The 10,815-nt window shown below is 42.5% G+C and overlaps 2 protein-coding genes across 5 annotated transcripts; both read left to right on the forward strand.

Annotated features, from left to right (window-relative positions):
- Positions 1–1,352: 1,352 nt before the first annotated feature.
- Positions 1,353–2,709, forward strand: LOC131263535 (metallophosphoesterase 1 homolog). The gene is made up of 3 exons (XM_058265745.1): positions 1,353–1,513; positions 1,583–2,419; positions 2,482–2,709. The coding sequence occupies exons 1-3, from the start codon at positions 1,418–1,420 to the stop codon at positions 2,671–2,673; spliced, it is 1,125 nt and encodes a 374-aa protein (XP_058121728.1). The 5' UTR covers positions 1,353–1,417; the 3' UTR covers positions 2,674–2,709.
- A 1,105-nt stretch (positions 2,710–3,814) lies between these two features.
- On the forward strand, positions 3,815–9,669 carry LOC131266597 (glucosamine-6-phosphate isomerase). 4 transcript variants are annotated; one of them, XR_009178371.1, is made up of 4 exons: positions 3,815–3,933; positions 6,890–7,687; positions 8,171–8,434; positions 9,244–9,669. XR_009178371.1 is itself a non-coding variant. In XM_058269180.1 (3 exons), the coding sequence occupies exons 2-3, from the start codon at positions 6,920–6,922 to the stop codon at positions 8,234–8,236; spliced, it is 834 nt and encodes a 277-aa protein (XP_058125163.1). In that variant the 5' UTR covers positions 3,815–3,933; positions 6,890–6,919; the 3' UTR covers positions 8,237–8,897. The 4 variants fall into 4 exon arrangements, 2 of the variants coding, with proteins under 2 accessions (XP_058125163.1, XP_058125164.1); XR_009178372.1 differs by lacking the exon at positions 9,244–9,669 and adding an exon at positions 8,969–9,183; XM_058269180.1 differs by lacking the exon at positions 9,244–9,669 and having other exon boundaries at positions 8,171–8,897.
- Positions 9,670–10,815: the final 1,146 nt, after the last annotated feature.

A 10,815-nucleotide genomic window follows, 5' to 3' on the forward strand; every position in this document is an offset into this window, starting at 1 on the left:
CAGCATTCTGTTGTTCATTCCTGATGTAAATTTCTTTGGCAATTGAATGATTTGCCGCAATGGAAGGAATTGCCAAAATAAAACAATAAGACAGATTTCACATTGCATTGTGATATTATAAACATAGCCTCAGACGAATTCTCAGTCACAAAGCGCACAAATGTGTGTCATCATTGCCTTGCAACGAATTTCTTAGCCGATTATTGTTAAGACATGAATCCCGAACAACTCGGTCAACTCTATTAACTCCATAAACAAAACGATTAAAGAAAAACGGACCGACAGAAGCGACAAGTTAGTTTATGTCCAAAGATATGTTTGAAGCTGTGTTTCAAATTGTAATTATATTATGCTTATTTTAGTGTTATTTAAATTACCTGTTGGTTTCAATCTTATAAAATTATAGTAAAGTTTCATCGAAGGCGACTTTTCTAATTAATAATCGTCTCTTTTAAAATTAACCGAGCAAACAGCACTAGATTTAGATGGAATCCAATTCTCTTCTTGACCACAAAATTTAAACCATCTACGACTCATTTCATCATCTACCGGAAATTGATGGAAAATAACATCGATCCCACATTTTCTTACATTTTCTTGCAACATGAAAAATAAAGCCTTTTTAACTCTTTTGGAAACAAACAGACAACAACAACTTCCTCTTCTTCTTCTTCACTTCGTCGAGGATTTACTCCAGTACGGCTATTGAATCCAGCTTCCTGGGCCTTCGCAAGCTAACCTGGAGACAGACCTCTTTAGGTTAAGGACTGGCAACTAAAGGCCATATGTCCTGATTTTCTGTGGTTTTCGATTTTCTGTAGGCGTCGCCTTTTGACTGCCACCATGCGGCCAGGAGCACTGCTAGCCAACCACGCTAGTGAGCAGTCAAAATGCGGCTGTTCACCCGCCGTAACGAAAGGAATATTTCCTTCCGTTTGTCAGATCGCACGAAACTCGTGATCCGCTTGATTACTCAAACAGCACGAGATGTGCGTCGGCTAGGATTTCTCTGACTTGAGCTCCAGCTCGGCGACACCACGCGGCCGTGCCTAAGATAACCTTACTTTTCAGCTAACCCTTTCAGGAACCTCGTGCACTGCTAACCATCCGCTCTGATGCGACGCCGAACTGGAACTGGACAACAGCAACAACCAGCAAATTGAAAACATAAACAAAACTCAAAGCGATTGTCAAACTTTTGCTTTATTTTTCTAATAAAATCCGTTCCGTTTGATCGGAATGAACCCACCTGAGTAGTAATCACTTTGGTCATGGGTTTCGTTTGACGTTTATCGTTTTGTTTATCAAAACAATTCGATCGATCTCGTCTAGTTTGTCTTTTCACGGCTCAAACTAGCCAGTGTTTTGTAGTTATGATGTTCTGCTAACTTCCTTTGAGATAACAAACAGATCTGCAATGAAGCTCAAATCGCTCCTCTTACGATTGCTGCTCAGTGTCATATCATTGGTTGTGTTCAACGAGTTTATTGTGTACTATATTGTGTTGTTGAAAGTAAGCGATATAAACAGCAATCTCTGAATCACTCGGATATGGAAGTGTTAATGAAACTTTTCTTTCCAGTGCCAATGGCCCTCCAAGCCGGTGTCCGTGAATGGATTAGAGCCCGTCAGCGTAATGTTGCTCGCCGATACCCATCTTCTGGGACCCGTGCGTGGACATTGGTTCGATAAACTTCGACGAGAGTGGCAAATGCATCGCGCATTTCAATCAGCCATGACGCTATTCCAACCCGAAGCGGTATTCATCCTCGGCGATGTGTTCGATGAAGGCAATTGGGTCAACCAGAAGGAGTTTGATAACTACGTCGATCGCTATAGGAAAATGTTTCACACTCCGCGAGGTGTAACATTGCACAGCATCGTTGGGAATCACGATATAGGCTTCCACTATGCAACTCGACCAAATCTGGTCCAACGGTTTGGCGACCAGTTTAACAACACAGGTGTGTCGCTGATCAGCCTTCGGGGAGTCAACTTTGTGGCGATCAACTCAATTGCCATGGAAGGCGATGGATGCTATCTGTGTGAAAAGGCTGAAGTGGAATTGAAAACCATTGAATCGATCTTCAAGTGTGGTCGAGGCATTGGACAGTGCAAGGATGTGCCGAAGCTGGAGGAATACAGTCGACCGATCGTGCTTCAGCATTTTCCCATGTACCGGGAGTCTGACAAGGAGTGTAAGGAGCACGATTCACCGCACGTTGACCTCTACCGTGAACGGTGGGAAGTGTTATCGAAGGAATCGACGGATTTGATCGGTGATTTGCTTAACCCAAGGCTCGCGTTCAGTGGACACTCGCATCACTACTGCCATATGCTTAAAAATCGTTTACAAATCGAAGAGTACACGTTGCCTTCCTTTAGCTGGCGAAACAAGCAGAATCCCAGTTTCCTGCTGGTAACTTGACGAACAGAACTGTCTCATCTTATGCGTATTGACCGGTGATTTTTTCTTTCCAGGCCCGAATATCTCTCAAAGAACATACCATTTCACGATGCCGGATGCCGGAAGAGAATACAATCGTAACCATTTACCTCGTCGGGGGCATTATGATACTTCTCGTCTCCACGCTCAAAGTAAGCGGGTTTATCGGTCAGCTGTGGTCATTCCTCTGCCGGGGTCGCAAGGATTATAAAAAACTTACCAAATAGTGCTGGGAACATAGTGTTGTAGAATAAAATTTATTGAAAGGTATAATAATTTACCCGTTTTAAGCTTTTGGGCCCAAAAACATCAACTAGCTTTTCTAAATGCATAAAAAAATTGTGCGTTTCATTTATTGCAAGCTTCTTCGATTTTTATGGTATTTAACGCGCAATTTAAAATATTTTAGGACTTCTTTTCGCCTCTCAATTCTCCTTCGGATGACAGTTCTCGTTGTGTTTTCGCCGCTTCTTTCAGGCGAAGTGTGTTTGATATAGTGATGGGAATAGAAAATCCCTATAGGGATTCAAATCATTTCAATCAATTAACTAACGTTAAGCAAGCCGTAGACGTTACATATTAATCTGTGCAGATCTTTGACGTCTACAGCTTTTCCTTAGCTCTTTCCAACATCCCCGAGATATTCGGGATATCTCGAGGGATGTTTGACAGACGATGGGTACGAGAGAACAAAGGAAATCTGTAGACGTCAAAGATCTGCACAGATTAATATGTAACGTTTAAATCCAGCTTTACGAAACGATTTTCTTCGCATGAATTTAAATTCGGGCATAGTGATTTTTATTTGTAACATTACCTGAAGAAGATTATCGAAGGAATCTTATTTAAATAAAACCACTTTAAAAACGGTGCTGGACTGGATGGTTACTAGCACGTGTGATAAACGTAATGGTAGAACACCATTGCAATGACAAATAAATCCAATAACAATAGGCAATTGAACGATGAACTAAATACTCATTTATGCAATAGAATGCGTGCATCGGAGTGCTCCGGATACATCGGTATGTGAAAGTGTTAAAAATTTTGCATTGTCCGATACCCTTCACTGGTTCTGGCGAAACATTTAATACATGTGCAATCCATTTTCCCAGCGTTAGATTCGAGTAAACTGAATTCAATCACATTGTATCTACATCGACTCGAACTGATTCGACTCAACTCGTGTCTGAATCGAATCACATGGAACACGTATGGATTCAGATATAGAATCAAATCGAGTTCTAAACGAGTCAAATCTGGATCAAATCTCAAATGAATCACATCTGATTCTAATCCGTCATATTTGGCCCAATTCTTTAAAATCCTTGGGATTCGAGTCTTCGGGTCTTCCGAATCCCGATTCTGCCAACACTAATTCGATACGGTGTTGCTGATAACAAACAAACATTTGGTGAATAATACAACTGCCCATTGCATCGATATTGTGTGTTGCCGTTATCAACAGTTGCATTCTGTGATAAGAGGTAAGTATCGGTGATGTAGGTCAACATTTGGTTTAAAATTGCCATTGTTCTGATAAAGCCTCGAGCTTTCGCATATGTTAAGCAGGTCATTGACCTATCCTCTATCTGCCGGGTTTGCTATTTTGCGTTCTAAGAAATCAGCTGAACTTTGTTTACAATGCCTCGGTTGGCAATGGGTGTTTTTAGCAATGAAAATGTTTAGCAAATGCGTTTATTTCGAATGGACATACAACGTACTCCAGAAAACAAGTACTCTTCTTTCGTGACGAATTGCATTTTGACTTTCAAGGTCAAGTAAAGTCGTCATCTCTTGGACATGGTTTATAGCTTGTAAGATCTTGTAAAATTGCTGGACACACCGGGAGCTTAGCATTTGAAGCTACCCATCGCCTAATTTATCTCATTTGTTTGTTCGAGATTGTGTCTTATCTACTCGCATGGTTTATTCCCCGAGCGGAAATTTGTCACGAATGCGGCCTCTGCACAAAGCAAAAGGGACTATGTGTTTCTGATTTTGACCCTTATTGAAATCCCTGAGAAATCGACTGGACGATGATAGTAAATCGGACTGACCCACTAACGGAAGCCATGGCTGATAAGAAGCGCGCCCGTTGTGGAGCAGAGTACTCGTTAATGATGTTCGCATTCGATTCCTTCAAGCGATCCTCTCACGAACATCATGCTACAGCGAACCACGTTCGAATTCTGATAATTTCGGCTACCCAGCAGAACCTGTTTTTTTTGGTATTTGCTCACCGTCGTACGAACGCCCTTGCATCCTTCCCGTGTGCAAAGCGATCTTAACGAGTTTTCCGATCACCTCCAACACACAGAGCTTGGCGTTCCGGGGTCTTGTGTGTGCAAATAAAAATTGCTACCGAATGTGGGCCGCTTACACGCCATTATTTGCCGAGTCCTCGGCCAACGGCAAATGAGTCCATAAATTGGCCAACGTTTCACGCGCAGCCGTTAGTCCGTTTTGTTGCTCAGACCGCGACTGATCGCGTCGTCCGATCTTCCGTGCCGGACGGTTCAAGTGTTCGCCTACTTCGAGTTTTATTGAAGCCTCTTCTCGACGGTAAGGTCCGTTCGTTGATGAAACGGTGCTGTGTGTATCTGTGGACGCGTGGAAACAGTTTCGCGACCAGTTGTAGTCAGTTAAAGCATTAAATAATGCGCCATGGAGCATACGCTGACATTGACCCGGATTCAATCGATCGTGTGCGGACGAAAATGGACGTGGATGCGACCACGCAGGGCAATGATATGAGCTGTGACCGTGTGCTAGTTCAATGTGGATGGTTGTTGTTGAATTACTTTAGGCTAGGAAAAGGTTGTTCGAAGGATAGAAACTGATAATGTAAGGCGTCAATTTACGCACGTTGCAAATCACTTGGCTCTCGAAAACTTGGAGTGGTTTAAAAAACCTTACAAGTTTAAATAAACATCAATCTCTTACTCTTCTTCATTGTTAACTGTAATGTGGTGCACAATTTACAATGAAGATGCGTTCCAATGTTCAAATCCAAACTCAGAAAATATGTGGCCTGGTGAAGTTATTTTGCCTCTTGAAAGTCTCTAAAGTAAAGCTTAAATTAGCCTGGCTTCCTAATCTCTGGAATTTTAACGTGCAGATTATATCTGTTTGCCAACAGGGGGACACCCTTTTGCAGTGCTATTAACGAGTGCTATTATTGGTGCAAAATTGTCTTTTTAATCTCATTTCGAAATGAAGGATGCTCTATACATGCATGTTTTACAATATAAAAACTAATGTATAATTAATGGAATGAACGGTGTACGCAACATGTATTAAAACTGATTGTAGTGTGGGTATTTTCTGGTAAAATACAAATGAATGAGTGTATAATTCGAACCTAGATGCTTCTCATCATGTCCATTGACAGAAATTTTCTAAAAAAAACTGCTTCATGCTGATAGGAAAATTGTTGAAAAAAGTGTTTTTGAGATCGAGTTAATCGTGTGAACAAATGAACGATAAACTAAGTTTTTTGGAGAATTTCAATTTAAGTTTTAGAAACACATATTATATACATTTTCATCTCTCTGGGGACCGTTATCGAGAGATGCATGAATGCTAAGCAATATTTTTAACATTCTATTTTTATCAAAACGAATACGAATGCCATTGCAATATCGTCAAGCTGTCGAATAAAAGAAAAAAGTTCATATCCGTTTTTCTTCGTCTCAATACATTGCTTTAGCGCATAATAATTAAAATACTAGTGCAATCATTCGAATGAATAAAAAATACAGGATATGCTGGTAGAAGAATGTTTATCAAATGTGATGACCTGTCTTCGTCAAATTTAGCGATCACAGGATCGTTTCAGACTCAGTTCATTAACAATGTTTGTTTTCGTCGAACGCTCCCATCGATATGTAGGTCACCGGGAAACTGTCCCCACAAACAGTGCCTAAATTGCCATCGATACGCTGGCCCTAATTGAATTCCAATCACATGCTCGCTTCCCCGTGCGTATGTGGATATGTGGTTGAACATGAATATCAATTCAAGCGCACTGAATCGTCCTTTGGGAGTGGTTCACTCTTGTCGAACGGACTTCCGAAGCAGAACATGCGCGTCTATCGTGCGGTCATCAATCTTAATAAAAGTCCCAGATTTGACTGTTTCCAACGCGCTGTCTATGGACAAACGTTTCTGTTGAAGCAGCCCGTGATAGACATGGCTTTCCGACACACTGGAGCTAATGTCGTTATTTTCCACTTATGGTGGTGGTTTAACTCCCAGCGGTATGACGATGATCCGTGACGTGGTACATCTCGTGCCAACGTTTCGATGGGACGCTGTTGAGTCTGAGAGAACCACTATCGATTTCGGTTGCGTTTTCACGCATTCCCGGATGGCCCTATTATTGACCTATGTGACCAGTGTGACCAGAAGCTAATCGAGTTTGTGTTGGACTTTTCACAGACACCCCTCCGCGCCTCCCGCAAATTCGCAATGCGTCTGATTATTCTCGATACGGCCGAGTACGTCGGCGAATGGTCGGCCAAGTACGTGATGAAGCGTATCAACGATTTCAAGCCGGGCCCGGACCGCTTCTTCACGCTCGGCCTACCGACCGGTTCGACGCCCCTCGGCATGTACCGGCACCTGATCAAGTTCCACCAGCAGGGTCGCATTTCGTTCAAGTACGTCAAGACGTTCAACATGGACGAGTACGTCGATCTGCCGCGGGAGCACCCGGAGAGCTACCACTACTTCATGTGGCACAACTTCTTCAAGCACATCGACATCGACCCGGAGAACGTGCACATCCTCGACGGGAACGCGCCCGATCTGGTGGCGGAGTGTGATGCGTTCGAGGCAAAGATTAAGGCGGCCGGTGGCATTGAGCTGTTCATTGGCGGCATTGGGCCGGACGGACATATCGCGTTCAACGAGCCCGGCTCGTCGCTGGCGTCCCGGACGCGTGTCAAAACGCTTGCCCAGGATACGCTCGAGGCCAATGCACGCTTTTTCGGCAACGACATCAGCAAGGTGCCGAAGCAGGCGTTGACGGTTGGCGTGGCGACGGTGATGGATGCGCGGGAAGTTATGATCATGATCATCGGTACGCACAAGGCGTTTGCGCTGTATAAGGCCATCGAGGAAGGCGTCAATCACATGTGGACGGTCAGTGCCTTTCAGCAGCATCCACACACGATCATGATCTGCGATGAGGACGCTACACTCGAGCTGCGCGTGAAAACCGTTAAATATTTCAAGGTAACGGAGAAGAATTCCATTCACAGAGATAACCTGGTGGTAGGAGATGTTTATTTCTAGTAGTCTAATATATGTCAGTTGGTGTTGGATCTTGATGGATGTTCACTTCGGTATCAACCCGGGGACCCGAAAACGGTTATAAACCTATCCTATCCTATCTACCCTGATCACAAATTAATAGTCGATACGTTTGAAACTAATTTGTTCTTCCATCCTCCTTTCTGGTGTTGGCTTCTTCACATACTCCTTTTCTTAAATGAAAAAAATCTAAACAGCTGTAGGTTCAAAGGCTATATACCCCATTGTTCCCTTGACTCTTTGCAACTCCTCCCTTTCGGTGGTGGTGATAAAGTAATGCAATCAAACGGTGTCGGTAAACCCATATGTCGAACCGATGGGACAGTTCGTGGCCTAATTTCGAGTCTCTTTTCCATCACTCCCATTCTTTTGTGCACCCACCGTCGTTGCACTACTCTTCCCCAGGCTCTGAGCAATGTGCACCACAAGCTGATCGAAGAGGAATCGGCCGACGTACGGAAGCTTAAGTGATGGCAATTCCCTCATCGCGATTGACCCAAGCGAAAACAAAAAATAAAAACGCATAACGCACTGTCACACAAACTGCAGAGGAAAAGAAGGATAACGAAACTATTTCTTATATCACCGGATACCAGGAAAGAGCAGCATCACTCATCGATAACACATTCCCGACCGATGTGAAAAATAATTCATTTTTATAATTCAAAGGTACTTCCCGCTAAGCGACACATTATTAGAGCTTCATTCGTGATCTTACAATTTTAATACGCCCAGAAACTATCACTCCGTTTCAAACATCGATAAGGATGCAGCTCAGTTTTTGGGCGTTTAATATAAAATTGGAAAGCTTATAAAAATTCCATTGAAATGCAATACAAAGGAATGCAGCGGAAATACTCGGAAGATGATTTTAAAGGATGATTCTCTCCCCCATTTCGTCATTCATCGGATGGTGGTTATGGCTTCATCATTCATTTAATGTTACAGACGTTTTACTTTCTGTGCGATTCTTTATCTGTGCTAACCGGATTTGGAATGGAATTTCTGTACGGTTCCGGTTGCAGTGAGATCGTTATACCGGTTTGTGATAGCTTTTCCAATCCATACCCGCCGACGGGTCTCAAATAAAAACGAAACGAATTAATCCCGTTCGTACTCGTCGCGCGCTGTGACTTATTGTTTTTTCTTCTCTCTTTTTACTTTCATTTCCCCCATTTCCCAACCTATTCCATGCACGAGAAGGATTGCTACAAACTGTCTGCCGATGGCCTCGAGGAGGCAGCCATTCCTAATTGATTTCGCCGGTGCGTTGAATTGGTTTGCGCTGTCCGTGTGGATTTTTTTCTCCGCTATTGTTTTCCGATTCCATTTTGTTCGTCCTCCAACCGATGCATCCCCGTTGCAAACGATCCGCCCAGATGCACCGGAGCTAGAGGGCGAAAAATCAAAAGAAATACGATTCTCCGAACGCGTTCACATGTACTCGGCGCTAACTCGCTTTGATCTCTTCCATGCAGGGCCTGATGGACGTCCACTCCAAACTGATTGAGGACGATGTACCGAAATGATGAGTGGTCTTTGGAGTGTAGAATGGCCCCCGTACAGGGGAGCCTTCGGAGCTAAGCGGTGGAAAATTGCGACGTCGGGCGTATATATTTTTTTTTGTTTTTTACTCAAAACCATATCTACCTTAGTATTGTGCCGCGAACGCCACAGTTGAACGGTCCTCGGGGCCCCACATGCTGACAATTGTGAACTGACGAACAACGTGTTAATCTCATGCCGAGCTGGGGAAGGGAATTTTATGTTATTGTTTGTTGGGTGAGTGTTGCTCTTTCAAAGAGAGTGTTAATTTTAGGAACCGCTGATCGAATGGATCATTTTATAAGTCGATATCAACAGAATCTTTTATGAAACCAATAAATAACATCACAAGTTTGTGTAACATACATGATTTTCCGTTTCGATTTCATTCATTGCGTTCGGAACGTAGAAAGAAGTATATAAATAAATGATACACATTACATAAGTTGATGCAAATCTAATTGTGCTAATCCCAGAACTATTGAGATTTCAAATGTACCAAGCTACATAAAGCGCAGCAAATCTCTCCAGCATAAAAGACGGGAATACTTAAAGGAAGTTCGTTAACTTTCTTCCATAAAACTTGATTGCTTGATTCGTCCACGCCGTAACGTTTCGCCATCATTCCCAGACGGCATATCGCTCCAACCTCTGCGTTCCTATTCGTGGTATAAAAAAAAATCCCCAGCCATTTCTCCCAGGCGACCCTTTAGTGTTCGTAATTGACCTTTTCTGGGCCATAAAAATGATCATTTATGAGCTTTAAAGCAGTCCCATTCGTCAGCAGATCGCGAAAGTTGATCACCGGCAGAATGGCACGGAGTGTTCGCGTGCGGTTATAAAATAAAAGTTTAATCCCTTTTCCTCCATCCCTCATTGGCGGGCAGGCGATCCATCCAGAGAAGAAGGATGCATCTCTGAGATGTTTTTTTTCTTTGATAGCGGATAAGTGCGACGTTTATGGTTAAACATCACACTCGGTTGCTGAAATCGTAAGGACGATTCAAGCAAGTTCTTCTACTAGTTTTATTTTCTTATGCTACGCAATTTTCTAGTGGTTGTAGTCGTTAAATTACTATCAGACATGCTGTTTCGTGATGTTCTCATGCAACAAAATAATTTTTGAATACACGTTTACTACGCTTATTTTACATTGGGTTCACTTAAAAAGTATGAACATCATCATCATCATCATCATCATCATCTGAGATCTGCGCATAACGTATAAATCTCGCCGTTAACCTCAATATCTACGGCTGCTCACCCGGGTTTGTTTCGGAACTTAAAAATTAATATCAACTACCATGAAGTCTCAGTTACTTAAAAGAAATTACCATATTTTCGTGTTTGAAGTTTTGTTTTAGTATGTTGATTAATTAATTAAATTCCTTTATTAAAATAAATAATTTATTGATTCAACGCATCATCTCTTTTTGTTTTGTATAAGAGAATTTCCGAAAATGTTAGAAAAACTTACATTACGACCAACATAAACAAATAGAGGC

Source organism: Anopheles coustani, chromosome 2, assembly GCF_943734705.1.
Source record: "Anopheles coustani chromosome 2, idAnoCousDA_361_x.2, whole genome shotgun sequence".
NCBI classification, from domain to species: domain Eukaryota; kingdom Metazoa; phylum Arthropoda; class Insecta; order Diptera; family Culicidae; genus Anopheles; species Anopheles coustani.